The following is a 25,326-nucleotide window of genomic DNA, read 5'->3' on the forward strand; positions in this document are numbered from 1 at the left end:
CAACCCTCCCACGTCCAACAGTACCTGGGAGCAACAATAGATACACTAGCATCAAAAGCATATCCCAACGCAGCACGGATCAACGGAATGCAAACGTTTGATCCAAAGGTTCAGACCTCAACACTCATTACCAGCTCGAGTGTTTATGCAACTAATAGGCATGATGGCGTCGTGCATATTCATAGTCCCTCATGCCAGGCTACACATGCGTCCGCTCCAGGAGTGCCTAGCAAGGCAGTGGAACCAGGCTCAGGGGCGATTACAGGACCTAGTGTTGGTGACCAGTCGCGCATACAACTCTCTGCATTGGTGGAATCCACAAAACCTTTGCAAAGGACGACTGTTCCAAGAGCCTGTCCCACAAATAGTGTTAACCGCGGACGTATCCCTGCTAGGATGGGGAGCCCATGTCCTAAATTAAACAGTACAGGGACTCTGGACTGTACAACAAAAGAGGATGCACATCAACCTTCTGGAGTTGATGGCGATCTTTCTAGCCCTAAAAGCGTTTAAGACACACTTATGCAACAAAGCTGTGTTGATCCGGACGGACAACATGGCAGCTATGTATTACATTTAAAAACAGGGAGGAACACACTCACCACAGCTGTCGCACCTAGCTCTAACAATGTGGAAATGGGCCATTCAGAGGAACATGTTTCTCATGGCAGAGCACCTCCCCGGCAAGGACAATCAAGTAGCCGACCTGCTCAGCAGGCACAGCCAGCAGATGCACGAATGGGAAATTTACCCCAAAGTGCTCCAACCATTCTTCCGGAAGTGGGGACACCCGGAGATAGATCTGTTTGCCACAAGCGAAAACGCAAAATGCCAGTACTTTGCTGCCAGGTTCCCACATCCGCAGTCGCAGGGCAATGCGATATGGATGAACTGGTCAGGCAAATTTGCGTACGCTTTTCCCCCAGCTCCATTAATACCGCTAGTGGCACTCAAAATGCGCCAACATTCGCTGACGCTGATCCTAGTTGCTCCCACATGGGCGAGGCAACCATGGTACACAACGTTCCTAGAACTGTCAATGGTGCCTCATCAATGACTGCGACTCACACCCAATCTTCTAACTCAGAGCCATGGAGAAATCCAACACCCAGACTTGCAACAGCTGAACCTGGCGATCTGGCTCCTGAAATCCTAGAGTTTGGATACCTAAACTTGCCCCCAGACTGCATGAATATTATCAAAGAGGCAAGAAAACCCACTACCAGAGCATGTTATGCAGCTAAGTGGAAACGTTTCGTCATTTACTGTAGTAACAACGATATAAACCCACTTGATGCTTCTACTCAAGACATCATTTGCTATCTCTTGCACCTACAACGTTGCTATGTAGCCTACTCATCCATCAGGATACATTTAGCTGCGTTAGCAGCATATCTTCAAAACAGGCAACACCTTTCACTATTTAGGGTGCCAGCAATTAAAGCGTTTATGGAAGGACTTAAACGCATAATTCCTCCAAGACACCCACCTTCCCCAGTCTGGAATCTGAACATTGTTTTAACCAGACTTATGGCACCACCTTTTGAACCACTACACTCATGCGAACTACAATTTATTACTTGGAAGGTGGCTTTCCTTATTGCCATTACTTCACTTCGAAGAGTTAGCGAGCTGCAAGCCCTAACTATTCAAGAGCCATTCATTCAAGTACATGCAAATAGAGTAGTTCTCAGAACAAACCCTAAATTCATGCCATAGGTGGTATCCCATTTCCATATAAATCAAACCATAGAACTGCCTGTGTTCTTTCAAAACCCACAAACAGTAGCTGAAAGGGCCTTGCATACTCTAGATGTCAAGAGAGCTCTGCTATATTATATAGATAGAACCAAGGCATTTCGAAAGACAAAACAGTTGTTTGTTGCTTTCTCACCACAACACAAAGGCAACCCTATTTCAAAATCAGGTATAGCCAGATGGATCGTTAAGTGCATCCAGATATGTTATTTAAAGGCAAAACTCACCTTAACAGTTCCCCCTAGGGCGCATTCCACATGCAAGCTAGGGGCATCCATGGCTTTCCTTGGAAATATTCCTTTACACGGAATTTGTAGAGCAGCCACATGGTCAACCACACATACATTTACCAAACACTATTGTTTAGATGTACATTCCAAACAGCAAGCTGCTCTAGGACAGGCTGTTCTCAAAACTCTTTTTCAGACTGCTGCAGCTGGCACAGGCGGCCACCGCTAGGGAAGATACTGCTATACATTCTATGCACAGATATGAATTCAGCAGCCCACATGCCTCGAACGGAATATGCTACTTACCAGAATGCATCTGTTCTTGGCATGTAGGGCTGCTGACATTCATATCGCCCACCCGCCTCCCCGGTGCCTGACGCAGCTGTAGCATTCACTCTTTGCATGGACATCTCTTACTGTACTATACTCCATCTCTGCCACAATGGCGAAAAACAATCTGAGGATTGAGAGGATGCCCATGCGCACTATAGTCCGAGGGAGGAGCCACCTATCTCATGATACTTCGAAGACTCTTCCAGGACAACAATGTGCAATCATCCGGACCCAACACTAGGCGGCGATCTATGCACAGATATGAATGTCAGCAGCCCTACATGCCAAGAACAGATGCATACTGATAAGTAGCATATTCCTTATTTTGATAAGTTCCCCACATTGTCAATTCTTTTGACAATGTGTGACTTCTGGGCTGCTTTGAGTTTTTTATGATAGCTGTTTAGTGCTAATTTGTGGGTGGTTTTGTCACGGAGGGATCTGGAGGCGAGCCACCCTCTCTCCAGTTTCCTCCAGGCTATTTTCTACTGTTTTAGATCTCCTGAGAAACAAGGGGAAAACAGCTTGGTGGAGTTAAAGCGGTTTAGCTTTAGAAAGGTGACTACGTCTAGTGTCTGAGAAATTGACTCCTGGAAGTTTGAGAGGCCATTATTTATGTCAGAGAATTGACTGAGATACTGGGTTGTAAAGATGGAAGAAATTAGGAATTGGAGATTTTGTTCCACAGTCTTGTCTTTTTAAGGGATTCTTTCTTCCCACTAGGCTGTTTCTCTTTGATAGGGATTTGGATGCTAATTGCACACCTAAAGGTTAGGGACATTTTTAAAAAATAAGATCTAAGCTATGTCCCGCAGTGTGTGTGGGGCCAGTTTCTTTCTGATTGAACTCTAACATCTCTTGATCAGAGAGAAGTAGTTGTGTTTCTGGATCTTAACCTAGTTCCACGTGGGAGTTGAAATCTCCTTCTTAAAAGGAAATGTTTGGAGGCGAGTACGTGGGCAGCAAGGCATTCTGTTACTTTATGGCTGAGATCCTTTTTTGGACCAAGGGGCAATATATTAGGGCACCTTTCCATGATTCACAGGGAATAGTTTATAGGTTAAAAATGCAGAGCTCTACCCAGTTCTCATGCATGGTGTCTATTGAAGGGACTTTAACCGGGTCCGGGAAGCGATAGCAACTCCGCCCCCTTTTTTTTGATCTTCCTATCTAGTTTTATCAGATTGTAGTTTGCAGCAATAGCTGTAGAGATACTGTGTGAGGCCAACAGATGAAACCAGGTTTCGGTGAAAAGGCAAATGTTTGATTGGTGAGTGGTAATAAGGTCTCATATTTTAATATAGGCTTTTAATCGAGTGATAAATGTTATATTTATCAGTATGTGAGTGTTCACCTTTAGGTAACCAGGGAGTGTGCCCACTAGATCGTCAACTGACGTAATGTTTTTCCAGCAGCCGGAGGCTTTCTGTGGGTGAAATTAGGTAAATGTGATGACGCAGAGGTTACAGTTAGTGAGAGTTTCATGCTCCGGTGCTAAGGATGCATTGCAAATTAACATGGGCGTCATCTGTAGAGTGGCATTGTCTCTGTCCTTGAAGAATACTTCTGGATCTTTACATCTATCAACACTCTATGCTCAAGTAGCAAACCAGAAATGTGGAAAGTCATTGCTCTAAACTCAATCTAAGTTAAAAAAATATATACATATATTAAATTAGTTGTGGATTCAGTAATCATGTTATTATTGTTTTTTTGGGCAAATATGTTAGGTTTGCTAAATGCTAACTTTCAAATATGTGTTTATAACAGACGTTTGTTCCAGTTTTATAAAATGTTTTTTAAAGTAATGTTGTATTGCTTGCTCTGTTATTAGATTAACTTTTAAACAATTAAAAACATATTTGGCATCATGATAGCAACCTTTTATCTTATTATATCATTCACTTTGGTCATTAAACTTGCTTGGTCTGTTTGAATCAGGTATTTCACGGACAGATTCATTTAATATGCCTGTTCTTCTGCAGTTGTTGTAGCCCCGAGTGACACACGTACTTTATCAGAATATCTATTCTCTACCATGATCTGCACAAGTAATTGTAGCACTCATAATTAGGACATATGGTATATGCCAATTACAGCCTACTTTATGGACAGGATACAAATGTATATAAATGAATATATTCTAAACCTGTTATTTTTCGTGACTTCTTTCAAACCGATAGTCATTGTTGTGTGCAAACTCAATTGTCAGGTTTTTCAGAATACAATTACTGCTGCTTTTGCTGCAAGTATCCCTTTCTGGATTGCAAACATATTGCTTAATATAGATTTTGGGATAATATGAAACTAGCCTGGCATTGTGAAGGGACCTGCCTAGTCTCTTCCACTTCTGAGTGTTTATTAGAAGGCTGTTTTGATACCTTGACTACTCTTGGGCCATTCTTTGTAGGCTCTTAAAAATTATTTAGCAACTACTTTGAGAAAGTGAAACAGCTAAGTCTTTGTAAGACAAAAGAACAAAAACTTACAGAGGATGAGGATTAAATAATATTTGTTTTTCTAATTCTCACGGGAACTTAACATTGGTCGCTCAGTCCTGTCTCAGGCTAAGAACTGAACACAAGGAGCTTATATGTGTGGTCAGAACCTTGTCCTGCCACCCTGAACTGTTCTTTCTTTTGAAAGTCTGCTCCCACAGAGCTGCTCATGCTTGCTTCAAGCTTAAACTGTGATTCACAAATCTGCATTCTTTCAGCCAACTGGGGACCTAAGCTACTGGATCTTCAGCCAGAACTGCTTAACAGATAAAAAACAATTCTTCTATTATAAAATGCCTTGCTTAGGCTGAGCTGATGTTTCCGGTTTTAATGTTTGCAGTAAAGTTGGTATGGAGACAGCCTCTTTCTAAAATGGACAGTATGCTGGTGACATATGCATGTTTCAGGAAACCTGGGCCAGAGAGGACTATGAGCATCAAGGCTACGCATCCTTTTTTATCCCAGCTAGGTGGGAAGGCAAAGGCCGACCATCAGGGGGCCTTGCGACATGGATTGCTGTTCACCTGGGCTGTGTGGCAACACGGCTCCCATGCAGCTCCGATGACATCCTCGCGGTCTCACTAACATGGCCAAACAAAGTTAACCTCCTGCTGGTCAATATCTACTCCAGGCCAATGGGAAAGGCAAAAGAATCACCGACTTTTAATGAACTCTCGAACTTTTTATCTGAACTGTCGACTGATTCATACTATGTGGTGGGTGGAGACTTTAACTCTCACTTTGAGCCACTCCCCGGCCTCCAGGAAGGGTTCCTATCAGTAGAAGAAGATAGGTGGGCAGTACCAGGGGCTGATGTGCCATCTCCGAAAGCTTGGACCCCGCTAGCGCTGCAAATTACTGCCCTCACGTTAAGGTACGGGCTCAGAGCGTGTAATGGGCGCACTAACTCCGACACTCCAGGCAAAATTACTTATAATCGCCAGGGAAGGGAGTCACACTTGGACTACATTTTGGTTCAACTAGCAAGGTGGTCAACAGTACAGGATTTTAGGGTAATTGATAGGATGGACAGTGACCACAATGCTCTCGAGCTAGACCTCGTCCACCCAGCACCCCAGGGCCTAGCGATCCATGAGGAAGGGAACCATCCCACACTCCTTATGGATAACAACAGGAGAAGAATTAGGTGGGAGCATATGGTCACAAACAAGGATAAACTCCCACTGCTTTATGCAGAGATTACCCCCATCCTGGAAACTGTTGGGGACCTTGATAGTGTGGCAAACAAAATAGATATTAGGAGTAAATTGTTTGATGCCCATAAAGATCTCATAAAAGCGGCGGCACCCCACTTTTCATGCAAAGTGCAAAAGCTAAAAGAGAGGCCCCAAGGCAAAACACAATGGTACAACATAGCCTGTAGAAGGGCCAAAACAAAACTCCTTGGAGTAATTAAGGAGGGCAAAGGAGGGGAACGTCTCAAGCAATGTAGACAAGCCTATAAGAAACTCCTTGCACAGGCCAAAATAGAATGGGAGGAAAATCAGTGGGAAGAGCTCACAAAGGCCCTAGCAGTACAAGATCAACGCCTGTTCTGGAGAATGGTGAATGGGGGATCAGGGAGTCTACATTCGGCAGTGGTGCCTAATATAGCTCCTGGAGTATGGCAGGCCCACTTCCGGTCGCTATATAGCGCTGAGTCCGGAGAACTTCCTGTATCAATTGAACCAGTGAGACAGGGCTTGCAGGTGGATCAAATAACATTGAGCGAGGTTATGGCTGCTATTTCAGGCCTGGCTTCAGGGAAGGCGCCTGGACTCGACGGGCTACCGGGAGACCTGTATAAGCAGGAGACCACCGTCTGGGCGCCCTACCTCGCAGCTCTTTTTAACGGTGTCCTCGGTGGGATGGAAATCCCCAGTACTTGGCTGGGGGCCGAGGTGGTCCCGATTTTCAAAAAAGGATCCCCCCTGCTCCCAGCCAACTACAGACCGATTAGCCTGATAGATGTAGCACAGAAGCTGTTCGGCAGGGTCCTCCTGAACAGGCTTCAGGAATGGATTGAGGAGGTGGGCGCCCTCAGTCCATATCAGGCAGGCTTTAGGAAAGGGGTATCGACTGTGGACCAGGTTTTTAGACTGAATTTGATCTACTGGAGGACAGTGAGGTTCGAGGGCGGTAGTCTGTACACGATTTTCGTGGACCTAAGAGCCGCCTTCGACCTCGTGCCCAGGGGAAAACTCTGGGTCATCTTAGCAGGGATGGGCGTTCCACCAGATATTTTATTGACCCTGCAGAGGCTGCATCATAATAATTATGCCCAGGTGAGGTGTGGGAGGTCGGGGGAGCTGACTGATAGATTTCCCGTGGGCAGAGGGGTAAGACAGGGTTGTGTGCTGGCGCCGACCCTGTTTTGCCTCTTCGTCAACGGGATAATCGCTCATCTAAACGCCACCGACTATACAGACGCCCCTAAACTGAATGGCAACAGTGTGCCCGCAATAATGTTTGCGGACGACACACTGTTGATATCCAAAACGCCCATGGGCATTCAAAAGATACTTGATGCCTTTGTGGCCTTCTGTCAGGATAGAGGGCTGGAAATCAATGCCACAAAAACCAAATATATGGTATTGAACCCAAGCCCCAAACAGCGCCCGAATCCCCTACTGGGAGCAGCGAGACTGGAAAGAGTTGCCACGTTCGAATACCTCGGCGTGACGCTCAACGAAAACATGACCTGGGAGAGCCATCAAACTAGGGCTAACCTTAAATTAGTACAAATTACCGGGGGTGTTTCCCGGATGATGACCGGTTCGACCTATCGCCCATTGGGGGCCCTGATTCAAATATATAAGGCACAGGCAAGGGGGGCGATCTTGTACGGGGCTGAACTGTGGGGCCACATTCCATGTCGGAACTTGTCTTGCACAGAAAATAAGTTTTTAAGACAAATTACCGCACTGCCCCTTAGCACCCCGCTTCTCCATTTGAGGCTTGATTTAGGGCTACGGCCACTCGCCGACGAGATAAGTCTAAGACCCATTGCCTTCTGGCGCAGGCTATGGAGCAGTGACGATCTCGCCGATTACAGGGCGGAACTGGTCAAACTACTAAAACACCCTAAGGCGCTCAGTATTCCCTGGGTCCAAAATATCCAGTCAGTTTGCACAGATGTGGGGCTCCCTGAATTGTGGACCGAACCAGCAAATACAGCACCAAGAATCTCTAAGAGAGCACTGGCGAATCTGTTCCACGAACACAAAAGGGTAAGGGCTATAGCTACCCAGACAGAGGGGTCCCTTTCCTCCACATTCCTGCAAATCAAGGATCTTTATATATTTGAGAAAGCCCTTGATCCCGTTTATCCCATATTCACCAGAAAGTTATTTCTCCAGTGGAGGTACGGCACATTGCCTTTACGGTCCTTTACTAGCACCTGGTCACAAGTCCCTTCTGCCAAGTTCTGTCCTCTTTGCGTTGACAAAGAGGAAAATGATTTGCATGTGATTTTTTTCTGCCCAGCATACAAGGCAGCCAGAAAGTACTGGCTGCTGCCCTTGATCAAGAATTTGGGTGGCAGGGAATATGCACCGATGTACAGAATTTTAAAATGCGATGTTTCCGGCCCAATTGTTTTTGCACTTTCCAAATTTTTTACGAATGTTTGGCATACGCGTAGTCGTCTTTTAAAAAATGCTGGGTAGACTGCAGAATCGCTCACTTTTAACAATTATTGTACTTTCTGGTTTTGATTTTAATACCATGTATTGATGTTTTAATGACTGTGACAGAATTTAAGTGATTTTATTGTATGTGTATCTTTTATGACCATATGGTCGAAATAAAGATTGGAAAGAAAGATTAACTTTTAAACAATTAAAAACATATTTGGCATCATGATAGCAACCTTTTATCTTATTATATCATTCACTTTGGTCATTAAACTTGCTTGGTCTGTTTGAATCAGGTATTTCACGGACAGATTCATTTAATATGCCTATTCTTCTGCAGTTGTTGTAGCCCCGAGTGACACACGTACTTTATCAGAATATCTATTCTCTACCATGATCTGCACAAGTAATTGTAGCACTCATAATTAGGACATATGGTATATGCCAATTACAGCCTACTTTATGGACAGGATACAAATGTATATAAATGAATATATTCTAAACCTGTTATTTTTCGTGACTTCTTTCAAACCGATAGTCATTGTTGTGTGCAAACTCAATTGTCAGGTTTTTCAGAATACAATTACTGCTGATTTTGCTGCAAGTATCCCTTTCTGGATTGCAAACATATTGCTTAATATAGATTTTGGGATAATATGAAACTAGCCTGGCATTGTGAAGGGACCTGCCTAGTCTCTTCCACTTCTGAGTGTTTATTAGAAGGCTGTTTTGATACCTTGACTACTCTTGGGCCATACTTTGTAGGCTCTTAAAAATTATTTAGCAACTACTTTGAGAAAGTGAAACAGCTAAGTCTTTGTAAGACAAAAGAACAAAAACTTACAGAGGATGAGGATTAAATAATATTTGTTTTTCTAATTCTCACGGGAACTTAACATTGGTCGCTCAGTCCTGTCTCAGGCTAAGAACTGAACACAAGGAGCTTATATGTGTGGTCAGAACCTTGTCCTGCCACCCTGAACTGTTCTTTCTTTTGAAAGTCTGCTCCCACAGAGCTGCTCATGCTTGCTTGAAGCTTAAACTGTGATTCACAAATCTGCATTCTTTCAGCCAACTGGGGACCTAAGCTACTGGATCTTCAGCCAGAACTGCTTAACAGATAAAAAACAATTCTTCTATTATAAAATGCCTTGCTTAGGCTGAGCTGATGTTTCCGGTTTTAATGTTTGCAGTAAAGTTGGTATGGAGACAGCCTCTTTCTAAAATGGACAGTATGCTCACACCCACATCTGCCCAAGTCCTCTCACAGACGTGTCTTTTGATTGTATAGGAATGCGAGCTTCCACTTTGATAATTGAAGGTTTGTCTGCTACCACTCCTACACCTGCAACCAGCCATTCCACATAGCCATTCTCCTTTCAATCATAAATTTTCTGTGAACATAGTGGCCTTGCTGTCTCTAGAGAAAGAGGTTATTGGCATAGCCTTTTGTCACAGGCAATTTGTGAATTGTATACTTTTTGAGTGTCTCGATTGGCCTTTTTTGAATGCCTTTTAAATCCGTTTTCATAGAATGCAGCTCCTGCAGTCCTAACTAGTATCCTCATTCTAGGTTTGTCAGTACAAGTAGACCATTGCTAAAAAGGAGGTTCCTTTTCACCTAGTACTTAGCTTTCAAAATTGATGGCACATTTTTTGTTGCCCACATTCAAATCCACAGAATGGATAAGGTCTGTCTCATAATTACCAGAGTCTGAAGGTTGCAACTAAAGGTGTTGTTGCCATTTCTGCACCTGAAAACTATTTATCTACACTGCTACTTCCGATGTCACTTTAAATGCTCCTGAGTTAGTCCGTCCTCCAATACCAGCTGAAGTCCGCGGCCATCTGTTTCTTGTTTAGTCTATGCAGAGAAAAGAGATTCCACTTTCTAGAAAAGGCTTTTCTAAAAGATCAGAAGCAGAAATGTCTCCTAAACACACGTGTGAGGGCCTAGAGTGGAGGATCATATAGAGGAACGTCACCACAAGCATCCTTCTCTGGACCGGCCAGGATATAGTTCTCCTAAATCTGTCCAAAAAAGGAAAAGCCCAGCAATACGTTTCTCAAATGCTTACTCGTTGAAGACATTTTTTCTGCTCTCTCATTCATCCCCATACTCCATTCCTACCCAGGTTTCACCTACTGCTGTTATGGTGGCCCTCCATGAAAGCCCCACTAGAGTGCACAGTTCATCCCATGATGATCTGCAAGACTATCCAGAAACTAAACTATCCAGGCCTATTATCCCCAGTTTCCTGAGCTCCTGGAACCTATGATGAACACTTACCTAACTTTTTTTGATGAAACCACTAAGAACACTGAGAATTGTAGTATGCTTCTTCTGATTCAAAGTTCCTAAAAGAGAATCCTGTACCTAAGTCACACTGATTGGCTTCTCGTATTAAGTCTGAAGGAAAACTGTAAAGAGCTTTCATACTTGTTTAGAATGGGACATGCCAGGTATAGCCTAGGTATGTGTACAGTGTACTAGTCTGCAAGCCTTTGCATTAATACCGCAGTAGAAGCAGTTTCCATCCTAACAACAGTTGGCAGGGATAATCACAATTTGATGAGTCTTGCTAATGCGAGTAATGGAGAAGTCATAAAGGGAACTGTCCTTTGCAGGACAGCCATGTGCACTACTTCACGTGCATTTGGCTCTTGGGATTATTTTGCGGTAAATTTTTCTCAAAACCAAAGTGCCTGTGTACCCTTATCCTGTTCCCTCTCTAATGCTCAGTCACTATGGAAATCTCCTGCTCCTTGAGAGCAAGAAATTCCCAGGACAAAGGAGTAGAATAAAGTTGCCTTATTTTTTGTCTCTTCTGATCTGCTGATTTTTTTTCCTTTACAAGTACGTTCCTATTGAGGCTTCATCCAGAGGCCTGAAAAACACACATGTTTGCTTTGCTTATTATGGAGGGAACTGGTGAGGAGGTGCAAGGAATGGGATAACTCCTGCATTTTATATACACATGTGTAGTAATTAATGCAATTTCTGATCTCTTCACAAGGTGGCATGGATATCCACACATTTATAATAAGAAAGAGCCTATGCAGTATCGGTCACCATCAAAGTAACTTCATCTTGTAGACAACTCAGTGGTCCTATTCCACTTTATACAATGTAGGCTGTGTTTTCCTTTGCCAGTGCTCCATGCTGTGCTTGTTTGGATGTGGGGTGTAAAATTATTTTGAGGGAATTCTATACTGTGTTCTGAGTGTAGTATTTATGAAGGCTTATCTGTGTTTTACAGCCCCCTCAAGATTTTCTACCATGCTTTAGGAACCAGCAGTCTCTGTAAATAATTTATAGTGTTGCTTATAGCTGTATTACTTTAGTATTCCATCTAAGGATCAATAGAACACAAAGTGTGAAGGTGTTTATTTATTTATAAAGTTGTATATAGCACGAACAAGATCCCGAGGGATATCGGAGAGCTTTACAATAGAATGGAAGGAAGGACATAAATACTCAAATGTCATCAAGTAGGGGTAAAAAAGACAAAAAACAGGATTAATCGCATATTCCAGGACAATTGCACAATGGAGGATAATACAATAAAACCGGTATGAATGGGCAATGAAGGGGGTCACAGTAAGCGGTAACGAGGAGCAGTAACAAAAGATGGTACAATGGATGTAGGAAAACAGTGTCTTCGAGCAGATGAGCCTAGCCCAATTAGGGTAAGAATGTATTCATAAGGAATCTTATGGCTTCCAATTTGAACGCCGTCGTTGAGGAGATTCTGCTTACTTCCGGTGGAAGAGAGTTCCATAACTTTGGGGCAGCGCCAGACAAGGTTCTTTGACAATTTCTTTTTTTGCTAAGGATGAGTGGTTTCAGGAGGAAAGTAATGGCGCTTCTTGGGGCTCTTTTACCACAAGATAGCTCAAGTTTTTGCGCAAGGTACCTGGGAGTATTGAAGTGAAGGACTTTGTGCACCAGAACAGTAATCCTTACCTGAATTTGTGCTTAGTAGGGCAACCATTTAAAAGATTTTAGGACTGAGGATATGTGCTCATCGTTTGTTGCCTGTACATAGTCTAGCCGCTGTGTTCAGTGATGCCCTTAGTAGAGCCGGGGTGTATTTGGGAAAGCCACAGAGGGTAGCACTGCCATAGTCCAGCCTCGGCAAGACCAGCGCTTGGACCACCTGCTTGAAATAATTTTGTGTAAGGAAAGGTTTGATATTTCTGAGTGTCCTCATCAAGTGGTTTGCTCCCTTACACACATTGCTGATATGATTTTTGATATTTAAGTGCTTGTACATGGTGACTCCGAACGATTTGGCTGAGTCTATGGTGAGAGGAGTGCAGTTGAAGGCATTGAGGTGACTCAGCCACATGTCTAGCTGAGGGATGTGGTTGGGAGGGGAGATGAGCAGGAATTTTGTTTTGGAGGTGTTGAGCAGGAGATGGTTCTCAGTTAACCAGTTTTGGGTAGATGTTAGGGTAGTGTTGAGTGAGGTGATATTTTCCGGTGAAGAGATTTTCAAATAGAGTTGTGTATTGTCCGCATACATGTGGAAGAGACGGTTAGTGGAGTTTAAAGAGTTAGCTAAAGGTTCCAGGAACAGGTTGAAGAGGATAGGAGATAGTGCAGACCCTTGGGGAACCCCCATGAGAACTGGAGAGGGCTGGGAGAGTGAGTGATTTGCCTTGACTCTTTGAGATCTGTGGTGAAGGAAGGACGAGAACCATTGTATCACCTGGCTAGAGAAGCCCATCCTATTAATCAAAATGGCAAGGAGGTTGTCATGATTAACCATGTCGAATGCGGAGGAAAGGTCGAGGAGGATCAGGAGGCAGGCTTTGTTTTGGTCAAGCATTTTTAAGATGTCGTCCATGACGTGAGTGAGCGCCGATTCGGTGCTGTGCCCCTTTCGAAAGCCAGATTGATGCTGGTCAAGGAGTTGGTAATTCTCTATTTGAGCACAAAGTTGAGGTTGTACGCATTTTTCTATGAGTTTCGCTAGGGTGGGGATGTTGGAGATAGGGCAGAAGTTATTGAGATCAGCTTTGTCTGCTTTAGTTTTTTTTAGAATAGGAGATACCTGGGCTGCTTTTAGGCAATCTGGGATTGTGCCTTGTGAAAGAGAAGCGTTTACTTCTCTTTCACAAGAGAAGTAAACTTTAACATTTTTCTTGCAAATGTCTTACCAATGTATTAGCTGAGGGCTGGTGATGTGGTGGGGCCATATTCGCCTTTTAGAGTACCTGTTACAACTCTAGCTTAATGAGCAGTGAAAACGCGCAAAAAGGGTGCCTGATGTTACAAATATGGTGTTAAACTAAAATGTTCAAAGGTTTTATTTATGTCATATTTATATTCTATGTTGTCGCTTAATCTTTTTTTTTACCCATCAACAACAGCTGTGCGCTTTACTAATGATGCCCTTGCAAATATTAACAGACAGTTGGTTAAGTCTTTCAAACCTTACCATTTTATTATGTTACTTATTTAACTTCCTGTTTCTTCTAGGCTGTGTTGCACGGTTTAAGGTCTGCCAGGTCAGCGTTGATGATGGTTTTGGAAAGCAATGGTGGACCCTGCGAAAGACCTGCTTTCTTATAGTGGAGCACAATTGGTTTGAAACATTCATCATCTTCATGATTCTCCTTAGTAGTGGTGCCCTGGTAAGAAGTGCTTTTGTTACTTGTTTTTATGTCTTTGCTTCACTCTACATTCTAAACCTCAGTGCTAAATTCCATAATACACCTGAAGGCCATACATTGACCTTCACGATCCTGGCTTAGTTCCTCACTTTCACACTCCCTACTAAATCGCGATGTGTTTTCTCATTCTTACTGACAGCTCTCCAGCACCTCCAGACATAAACAGATCATCTTAGTCTTTGTGAAATCCCTCCCAACTTGTCTCAGTGCTTAAGAATCCTCTCCTTTCCTTGCATCTTCTCGTTGTGCTGTGTGTGACTTGTGGGCTAGTGAGGTCATTTGGGTGGGCTGCAAAACCTTGCAAAACTATCATAATTTTGTGTATTATCCCTTAAGTTGTAAAGCTGGGTAGACCAGTGCGGAAACCCTATCAAAAAGTTACTTGACACTCCTAATTTCAAATATACCTGACAAATAGTATTTGAAAACTCTTTCCACAAGTTTTGGTGTTTGTTTAGCATTTGAGTTCCTAAGGGCAGGGATATGAACGCTTCTCCCAATTATCTGAGTTACAAAAGTGTACACTTGTCCTTTAGTTTACATGTCTTAAATTTGCGTTCATTAGGACTAGAAAATCTTTGTGCTTTTCATGGCTTGCAGTTTTTGTCCCTGGAGACATTTGTAAGCTACTTAGGGTCTGAATGCTTTAACTAGAACTATTGTACCTTTTTTACTTAAGGTTTTACTTCATGGCTCAGAAACTAACACAATGAATCACACAACATAGTGAGTCAGATGTGATTGAAGATGAAGTTTCAATCCATTATTTATAAAGTTGTGCGTCAACCAAACCTTTTTTTTGCAGGCCTTTGAAGATATTTATATAGAACAACGAAAGACTATCCGAACAATGCTCGAATACTTGGACAAGGTTTTCACCTACATTTTCATCTTGGAAATGTTGTTGAAGTGGCTCGCCTACGGATTTGTAAAGTTCTTCACCAACGCCTGGTGCTGGCTGGACTTCCTCATTGTTGCTGTACGTATTCACATTCCTAGCTTCAAAGTTGTGCAAGTAATGCTACCTTTTAAAGGGCGATGATAGTACAAGATTCATTCTGATTTTTGTATTAATACCATGTTAAGTATGACCCTTGCCCCATGTCCCAAAACAACCATTATTCAGTACCTCATGGATGGTAATGATAAGCCTCAGCCGCTTAGGTGGCATGCACTGCACTTTACAGTTTCTAGTGACACTATCTAATTGAGTCGGCTTTCAGATGCCATGTTCCAATAGCCATTTATTTGATCCTTAGCAGAGTCTCTTGTTTGACTTCAGCTCCTAAAAACTGTAGTTTCATTGCCCTCCCATTTCTGGCATAAACTGGTCTGTGCAGCAACTAATGATAGCAGCTTCCATTACAGCAGTCACATCTCATAGTGGCAGCACAAACAAACCAAGAAAGTAAGAATTTGGAAGCTAGAAACAATTACCAAAAAGTGAACTGCATTTTCCAAATAGTTTGATAATGATCCCAGTGCATAATCGTCCTTTAGCCTTATTATAAGTTAGGGCAAGCTCATCGTTGATGTAGTAAACTTTGAACTTGCAACTCAGGCATGTCAGTAATAGTACCACCAGCCATATAGTCCTCCAAAAATCAAGTAAGTGCACCTAGCAAAAATATTAAGAATAGCACTCACAGAGGAATCTCTTACCCGCTTCCAATGGCTTGATACCACAACTTACAGCATGCTTCTATTGGAATGTGTTTTCTGAAAATCTTGATGATATTGATCTAACCTTGAATTTATCTCCAAGTGCAACAGAAATACCCCAGTTTTTCACTTAAAATGTTTCTCTTGCTCACCCACCACTATAAATATCAGTGTTCCAACTTTCAAATATAATCACCCTTCAAACTCTTATCTGAAGGCCTTGTAGTAAAGCCATTTCAGTGCCTTTATTATGCCTTCCACTGTCTAAATGATTATAATACCCTGTGTCATGTCATTGCTATTAGCAGAGTTTGCATTTCAGAAGAGGATGTTTCTCCACTATTGGACCTTTCATATGTGATTTGCTTGATTTGAATTATTCTCCAACATCATACTGGAATCCCTTTGTAGTCTGTGTTTCCATTAGAATCTACATTCACACTTAATTAACATTGTAAAACCCACATACTACTCGTAGTTTCTCCATCTCATTAGGTGACCAACATTTGTGCCAGTGGGGTTCAAAGACAGTGTTCTGAGGCTCAACAAATTCTTCTCCTACATGCTCAACTCTAAGTGACTCCTGTGAAGTTCTGATCTTAGATTGTTTTGATTTGACATTTTAAGCAATATTTAACTTCCTGTCCATTTTGTCAACCTCTTGTCAAACAAGAAGGGAACAGTGAGAACTTTTCACCTTTTATGTTGACTGGAGTTTGTGCCACGAAAGTTTATTCATAATATGACAAATCAAAAAATCTTCAAAGCCTTTAGTTACTGTGGGAATGTATGACCCATACACTTTGTTCACTTATTTCCTTCAACCTGGACGTGACTTTTTCTGCAAACAAAGCCCACAGACTTGAAGACACGCCTAACCCTGGGACTTTTAAAAGAAAAATATACTGTTTTCAGTTGGTCCTTCTAAAAGTTTGTTTCACTAGACTCAATAAAAATGCCTTTTAAAGAAGCTCATTGGCTGACTGGTTGGTTGCAAAACCAGTTTTAAGTGTTGACTTTTCAATCATTATCTGTCACTGCATCAGTTGTGACTTTAATTGGCTGCCTCTTTCCATTAGCTCCTAAGTCTGCAGCCACAGCTCAGCACTGACCTTCCCCATTCTCCAGGTTTATTCTCCTCATTGTCAGTTGCCTGCTTCTCAATCACTGTTTCTGCTGGATACTTTTACGTGTAGATTTCTCTCTTCTTGGGAATCCAAAGGGGTAGACTATATCCTGGAGCTTCTGACATAGCTTTCCCCCCGCCAATTCGTGCCACTAGCTCCATTTCAACCCCAGAAGGGGAGCTGCCATGGCATCACTGGACCTTAAATCCTGGAGCCCTGATATCAGTTGTGTTGTATCTGCACTTTTCAACACAAGTGAGGTGCTTTTCTCCTCTGTTTTGCTGTGATATTTGCTCTCCAAAAATCTTGTCTTATGAATAATGAAGTACGTTTGGAACCTATCTGCCATCAAAGAATTCAAGGTTTAAGCCCTGTTGCAGGTGCTACATTCAAATGTCGATCACAGACCCGTACGACAATGGTCTGTGGTTTCAAGAAATTACTCTAACCCTTACAACCTTTATCTTTGGGATGAACCCAAACTCTATATGGCCCGTGCCACTGAAGATCGTTATGGTCAGATGACAGTGAGAAGAGTAGCGAGACATGTAGCCAGATTTTAACCAGTGCCAAGTGCTCCAGGGAGAAGAGTAAAAAACATTAAAACAAGAAGAAGCATTTTGAATTCTCCTAGGAGGTGGTTGAGGTCAAACAGTAAGTCCCCACCTTGATTTTGTAACCTGCCTCTTTTTTTTTACTTCAAAGCCAAAATTAATGGTGATGGTTCCTCCTCATGACACTGAGGTGCTGCTTCCACCACTCGTGTTGTTGACAGTACTGACTCTAGGCTACCCTGAGTTCCTGGCACTGGGTGCTGACCCACTTGTTCATCGCCGCAATGAGGGAACTGTTCAAATGGGCCTCGGTCCCCTCTGGAACGCTGTTAGGCCCCAAGGGACTGTACATGGCTCTGCTCGGGGTTGCCAAAAGGGTTTCCTTTAGAACTGAATATCCATTTGGCTCCTTTGGATCCTTTTCCAACACTTTATGATGTTATTCCGACCCAGTGGTCCTCATCAGTTCCTCCTGCCCCACTACTGATTCCATTGGCATTGCCTTCTCAACCACATCAACCCCTTTCTTAGGAAAATGTTCTGGGCCCAAATAAGAAATTGTCATAATGGATGGAGGCCTAGCGTGTATTGGAGGAAGAGAAATGTAGGGAGGATCTTGTTGGTGCACACCAATAATGCTAGCACACTGTAAACAATACTTTTGGATAGGAGGGAGCTTGTCCCTCCCATCCCCACATCTGAGAATGCAGACCACCTAGCCTTTCAGAATGCATGTGGGCTAGATACATCAGCTGACACTGCTATAGACTTACCTCAAGGAACGAGAAGGGTTGTTCGTAGAAAAACAATGAAGGTGCTCAAGCTGCCCCTGCCTTCTGGCATGTTCAAGCCAAATATTCTTATTGAGGTTAGTCAGTGTGCAACTACTTCTACAGAGCAGTGCTTTTCTGTTAATGAAGCCCATTTGGAATTTATGAAAGAGATCTGGGAGAAACCAACAGGCTGGCAGTGGGGTATCTGGCCTCTCTTCTTTCTTTGTCTGCATCCATCCCCAGAGAATCTTGTTGTTCAAGCATTGTCGATCACCATATCCAATCCAGAATCTTTCCCTATCCATCTACCTGACAGGGAATTCAAGAACTTACAAGGAGAGGGCAATAAGATATTTTCTGAAGGGTGATTGGCATTACTATCCCTCAATGCCACTCTGTCATAGCTGCTAAACCCATTCTTTATGGTATATGGCAGCTATGGTGGTGTCATGACCTCACTGACTGTCTTTAGGTTCATCTAGTGCAGATTGTCTATGAGGGTCAGGACACTTGCATGTATATTGTCAGAGCGGATCTTGATACTGCCGACTCTGTGGGCCGAGATATGAAGTCCTCCAGGGCCCTAAGCCATCAAGCCTAATTGCACTCTACAGGCTTTTTGACTGATGTCCAGTCCACACTCTTGGACATTCTGTTTGGTTAGCACCTCTTTGGAGAAAAGTCATATGCTGTATTAGAGCGCTTAAAGACTGGAAGATCTACAGCCAAGTCACTGGGACTGCACTCTTCATCAAAATATTTTCATCCATGTTGGAAGTTCAAAGGCTTCTTGAAAGGGTACCAGAGCAAAACACCAACCTACTCATACAAGCTAACAGAAAACACCTTTGTGCGGCAGTGCAAGCACAATGAAGGGGCTGCCAGAACCAGCCCTCCTACTCCCCACCAGCTCCACCAAGGAAGTCTCTGTAGTTTGTCTTGTGAGGAGTAAATGCGCGCCCAGTGGGACAATGGGTTTCCTTTTTTCTGTAGGCCAGAGGATCATAATTTGAGACCAATGAGTTCTTCAAATTGTAAAAAGTGGTATAATCAACCCCCCCTAACAGCAACTCACCATATTGCTTCCCAGCAGTCCCTTCAGTCAGAGGACCACCTGCAAATACTGCATCACGAAGTGGCAGCCCTACTGGAGAAAGGAATATTGGAGTTGGTGTCAGAGCAGGAAATTGGCCAGGGATGCTACTCTTGGTACTTCCTAGCTCCCAGGAAGGACAGGGGGCTTTACCCAAACCAAGTGATCATGCTCCTGATGTTCTTACCTACGCTAAGAGAAGTTCAAGATGCTGAACCTGGCTCAGGTTCTTTTGGCACTGGAAGGTGAAGACTAGATGGTGTTTCTCAACTTGCAGGGTGTGTGTTTCCACATACACATCTGGTTGTCGAAAAAGGTTGCTGCATTTTGTGGAAGGGTACAGCTCGTGGTCCTCCGGTTTTAATTGACAATGGAGTTCACAAAGGTGAAGGCAGTAGTTGCAGCCCATCTCAGTAGGTCAGAAATCCCAGTATTTCTCTACCTCGAGGAATGGCTGTTTAAATCCTGCTCCCCACAGGTGGTGTTGTATTACCTGCAGTTAACCACATACCTGCAGTTCAACTTGGGATTTTTCATCAAAGTGCCCACGTCTCTCTTAGAACCTTCTCAGCATCACTCATTCATACAGGCAGTTACTTGATAGTACATTTATCCTAGCATGCCTTCCTGTACAGGATCCTGGACACTTGGGATAGGGTTTTGATATTTCAGGTGGCAGTTTGCACATCATTCCTGACACTCTTGTGACTGCTGGGCCTGTTGGATCCTTGCATCCTTATGGCCATACACACAAACTGGCACATCAGGGCCCTCCAGGATGCCTCCTCAGGCAGTGGTTTCAACACCAGTGATATCTTGCAGATTTGATCTTGATCTCCAGGGATTCTGCAGTGGGCTTGTGATCGACTGAGGAGAATCTTCCTCAAGGGACGTCCCCTTTGGAATGCCCAATGGGATTTGAACTTGGTATTGACTTTGTTCATGGGTGTTCATTTTGAGTCCCTTCACAGTTGCCTATTATGTTTACTGACCCTCAAGACTTTTTTCTGGTTGCTGTTTCCAGTGCAAGACATGTCACTGAGTTGCAGACACTTATCACTCTGCTATTGTTCACATGCTTGTTCCCAAGCATGTTTGTCCTAGAACTAAAGCTGCTTTCCTCCCCAAGGTGGTGACTCCCTTCCATCTCGGTCAATCTATCACTCAACCCACCTTTTACCCACCATCCTATTCAAACAAAGAGAAGAGTTGTCTGCACCGCCTCGTCTCCAGGTGATCAGTTAGTTATCTGGACTGCACAAAGTAAATCAGGTCTGACGGTCAGTTCTTCATAGGGTACAAGGGAAGCAAAATGTTCTAGGCCCTTGCAAAGGAGTTGCCGAAGGGTATTTAAGCACATTCCAACAGATCTTTTCTCCTCAGCCTTGGCCAGAGTTGTTCCTGTGGTTGAAATATGCAGAGCGGGGACATAAGCATCTCATCATACCTTCACCGAGCACTACTGCTTGGACTCAGGAGTGAGAAGGGATTGGCATTTAATTTGCTCAGTATTCTATAGGTTTTCCTCATCTGACATTTCCTTTCAGAGCCTCTGCTGGGTGGAGGTAAAGTAAAGTAAAGTCCACATTTGTAAAGCGCACAATCACCCGTAAGGGTCTCTAGGCGCTGGGGGCCGTCGGGAAGATTAAGCGAGCTATTGCCCAGAGTCACATGGTGCTGGGCTGACCTGCCGCCGGAGCCGGGGATCGAACCGTGGTCCCCAGATTCCAGCGTCAGTCGCCCTGGCCGCGGCGCCACACCTCTTCCCTCTTCCTCCAGGTACTGTTTTGAAATCAGTGACATAGCTCTGGGGTGGGTGTTAAATGGTTTCAGTGCCATCACTGCTACTCTACTTTATAGACAAGATGAAGCTAGTGCCCCCTACTAGTGCAGGAGAGTTGCGTCAGAAGTTTCGAGAACCACTGCAGTACCTGGGACATTCAAGAGGTGAGGCATCTGCTGATGGGCAGAGTATTCACCAGAAGGTTCTTTTATAAAGTTAAGTAACTTTTTCTTCTTCTCTCCTTGACAGTGACTCCGTTGGTGATCCATTTGTCAGCTGCCAACTTTTGGAGACTTCTGTTATAGCCACTTGACTAACTACATCCACTATCCCTTTTACAGGCACTATTAGTCTCATTGTCATCATTCTTAAGCCTCCAGACTGTGGCAGTGATACACTGTTATAGATAGGAAGGGGGGGATGGCGATCAAGAAGTGGATGCTAAGAAGCAGGATGTACAGCATGTTGAAGCTTTCTTCAACAAGGTTGAAGGATCATAAGGAGGACAGGAACGCCACTAGACTTCTAGCTTTATACATTTAGTATGTGCAACTTTAATTGGAAGAGGAATTATACCAAATTCATAGCATATGAATGGACAATTCCTTAGAGCTACTTCTATTGCTCATCATAGGGATGAAAGACAATATAACGGTCCCCACGTATCGATGTTCAACTTCCACTAGACCCATAAACTTCCCTCCAATGTATAGTTGAAAATATCAATCTGCGGTTTCCTGCTTCAAACCTTCTCCATCAGGCACAGTTCACCTGCTTCATGGCTGCATCTGCCCTTGTCTTAATTTATTTCTCCTCAGCAGAAACCACAACCTTTGCTGCATGCCCCTCCAGTTTACTTCCAAGCCAGCAGCTGGAGCATACAGAAAATGAGGTCATACATATTCTCCACCGGATGACACATTACCTCAGCCTGAAAAACTATAAACTGAAAAACGGTGCTTTTAAATAAAAAACCATTTTTAAAGGCTATCTCTTTTGGATCAATGTGAGTGGAAGGTCTGACACAAATGAAAACCCAGATTCAGCTATCCTTTCAAGGCTAGAGAAGAATATAAGGCTTGACACACCCCCTGCCTACCTTTTAAATCAAGTGGAGACAGATTATGTCAGTTGTAAGCAATCATGATTCAAGACATCAATCTTCTTTCACCAGATAAAGATGATCACAAAGGATCTCTATGGGCAAGAGTGGTAACCAGATGGCTGCTACCTCTAACAAAATGCCTAAGGTGTTAGCAATCTTGACAAACTATGACAAGCAAGTTAGGCACGAAATCTCCAGTTTTATGAAGAAACCACCAGAGAACAATATGTAGGCAAAAGCTATTTTGATGAAGGGCTCTTAATCACTCTTCACAGGTGTAGTAATAAACTCCACACGCTGTAGGGTTCCAACACGGTTTATTCAGTTCATTTCAACACTGGTGCTCCCTGCTTGACAGGATAGTAACAAACCAACATTCTACTGCAGCCTTCAGGAAACAGCACGGGCCATACCAAGTGGGAAGAAGGCAAGGGGGAAAAGGAAGAAGGGGAAGGAACCAGGAGATAAGTTACAACACATCATCCTCCCTAGGGAGGCCACAGGGGAAAAGGGAAAAAAGCAGGGGACAACTGTAAATCGAGGCGGGGTGGAGAAAGGGAAAGAGCGGGGAAAAAGGAGAGGAAGATCGAAAGAATGAGTAGGAGAGAGAAAGACAAAGAAGGCATAGAGGGATGAGATAAGTGCAAAAGCGCTAACCAGCATAACAGAGGGTCCTGCACAGAGGACCTTAGCCCCGGAAAACACCGGGGTCAATGTAGAAGGATGAACCCAGGACCTCTGCCAGAACTGGCAGGGGCCACTATGAACAAGAGAAACTGTTTATGAGGGGGGGGGGGTAGATAAATAAAGAGACGGGGTGGTTTGACTGAGGCTCTAACTTCTCTGCCCCCCCCGTACCTACCAACTATTATGTGACTATGAATCCACTTACTCTCCCGGAAATATCTAATAAAGAAAGGAAATACGAGGGCTAAACACCCCCAACTTCCCATCCACCCGAGCCCCTAAATTCAAAAACAAATAACTGTAAGGCATCAAGCTCCTTATAATACAAGTGACAGTCCTCACGGAAATAATGTGGACACTGGAGAGGGATGACTACCCCAATGACATAGCCTAAGGAGCCCACACTTCAGACTTCTAGTTAAACTCAGTTAAGAATTCGCAGTTGGTATTGCTGTCAACAAGAGTTATAAGTTCTGTGATGGCCAACCAAAGTCCAGGCCATAGTGCAAAGTGGAAACATGAACTGCCCCAGCAGGTGCTGCAGGACCAACAGATACCTAGAACTCCTGCTTATCCGCTATACCAGACAGCCACCAGTCAGTTCATAAGTTTACTTTGAGGAGTGGGCATTGAACCAGATGGTGAGCCTCTTTACACTCCTCCATAGTCTCCTCATAATCTTCCCAGACACTAGGGAACTCTTTTACTATTGTGCTCCATACTTCTCTCCCTCGTAACATCACCTCCATCCAGGTGAATGATAATAACTTTAAGGTCTTTTCCTTGGGTAGTTTCCTGGACCAGACTGCACTGCGTCTGCGCCTTGTAACACCACAGGCCTCATTCACCTTTACATCATCGTTGTCTGGTCTTGACCATCCTCTCACTTCGGGTCTATTTCCATACTCCGACCCTGAACCACTGGACATGGGCTCATTCCATATTCTTACACGCCACTCTCTCCAAAAATTGTGTCGAATAGGATTACACTTTTCCTCCTTTACTCCTTTAGTTGAAGTTACCATACATTTACCTTTTCTAATAAATTAATTTCTTTTTTTCCTAACTTCTTCACTTTTTTCCTTCACAGTTTCCTTGCTCAAATTCTTTCTCCTTTCTAGTCCTTTATAAGTACCATGTTTGAGTTTGTCCATAACCACATTTTTTTCCCATTCCACTCTCCAAGCAGTTCCTTTCCATGCCACCTCGACATTATATGGTGGTATTCTTTCGTTTAACCGCTCATACCCGGCTATTCGTGTACTGTTGTTTCTCTCCAGATCACTCCTGTGTTCATTACTTTCTAGGTATATCATTATTCTTAATTTCTTTTGTTCCGCCCCTCCCAGATCTGAGGGTTCATTTTCTGTGATGTAAATAGTTTTCCTAGTACTTCTTTTCTTGTATCTCAAATCCAACTCTTTGCCCCCTATTATGTTAATGTTATCACCTAAGTACGTTTTAAGGGATATGATGGTCTCTTTGAGTTCTGATCCCAATGCTTCAGCTAACTTACTACTACACAAACTCGTGTTCACCGTAGAATACTGTGACACAGAATCAGCGACTACAACAATTTCTCTTCCTCCTAAGTTGATAGTGCACACAGGGTTAACTTTACTCACGTTCATCCCCACTTTGTCATCCTTGTTATCCCTGTTAACTTCATAACTTTGTACATCAAGAGACATCAGTTGCATATAATAATCCCCTGTGTTTTCCATCATTTCTTCACCAACATTCCTTCCAGCACCCTCCTGGTCCTTCTTTTCAATGTTAATGTAGACTTCTTCCCCTCCTGCACCTAATTTATTCAACAATATTTCCACCTTTTCATTTGGAGATGATGGTTGTTCCTCATTTTCTATTATTGCTACATCATTGCGAAAATATTCCTTCCACTCTTCCCTTGTAGTTGTAGAAATACCATCCCTTTCAAAAAATGGCTCAGGCGGTGATAAATTATACCTTTTGTTTATAACTATGTTGATTTTGAAATAAAACCGGAAATGTAGAACTCAATAAGTAAGTTACTCACGGTACTATGTTAATAGCTATGCACGCAATTGGTGAAGAGTGTAGGTAAGCTAAATTCTCACAATGCCACCCATGGCGATGGCGTGATAGCTCTGGAGCACAGTTGTCATTCACTATAAGTAGCTATAAAAGATTCCTCCTCAAAAAATTACTTCCGAAACTTCTGATAACCAAAAAAAAAAATATATATATATATATATATATTCTATTCACAACGATGGACCGATAATACTTTGCTAGGTACCTATAACAACTTTTGTTTTATTTATTTACATTTTTTTTTCCTTTTTAACAGCCTGTATTATTCCCGTTTCCTTTGAAGTTTGACAACATATACTTGTCTCCAGAAATTCCTACCTTTTATTCACC

At 43.2% G+C, this 25,326-nt stretch overlaps 1 protein-coding gene across 2 annotated transcripts in view; it reads left to right on the forward strand.

Moving 5' to 3' along the window:
• SCN8A (sodium voltage-gated channel alpha subunit 8) overlaps positions 1-25,326 on the forward strand; it is a 566,978-nt gene that overhangs the window by 367,556 nt on the left and 174,096 nt on the right. For both annotated transcript variants that reach the window (XM_078688933.1, XM_078688934.1), the window contains exons 18-19: positions 13,943-14,097; positions 14,942-15,115. In XM_078688933.1, the coding sequence (XP_078545059.1) occupies positions 13,943-14,097; positions 14,942-15,115 (329 nt within the window). The remainder of the gene's footprint in view (positions 1-13,942; positions 14,098-14,941; positions 15,116-25,326) is intronic.

Source organism: Lissotriton helveticus, chromosome 1_1 (genome assembly GCF_964261635.1).
Source record: "Lissotriton helveticus chromosome 1_1, aLisHel1.1, whole genome shotgun sequence".
Lineage (NCBI taxonomy): Eukaryota > Metazoa > Chordata > Amphibia > Caudata > Salamandridae > Lissotriton > Lissotriton helveticus.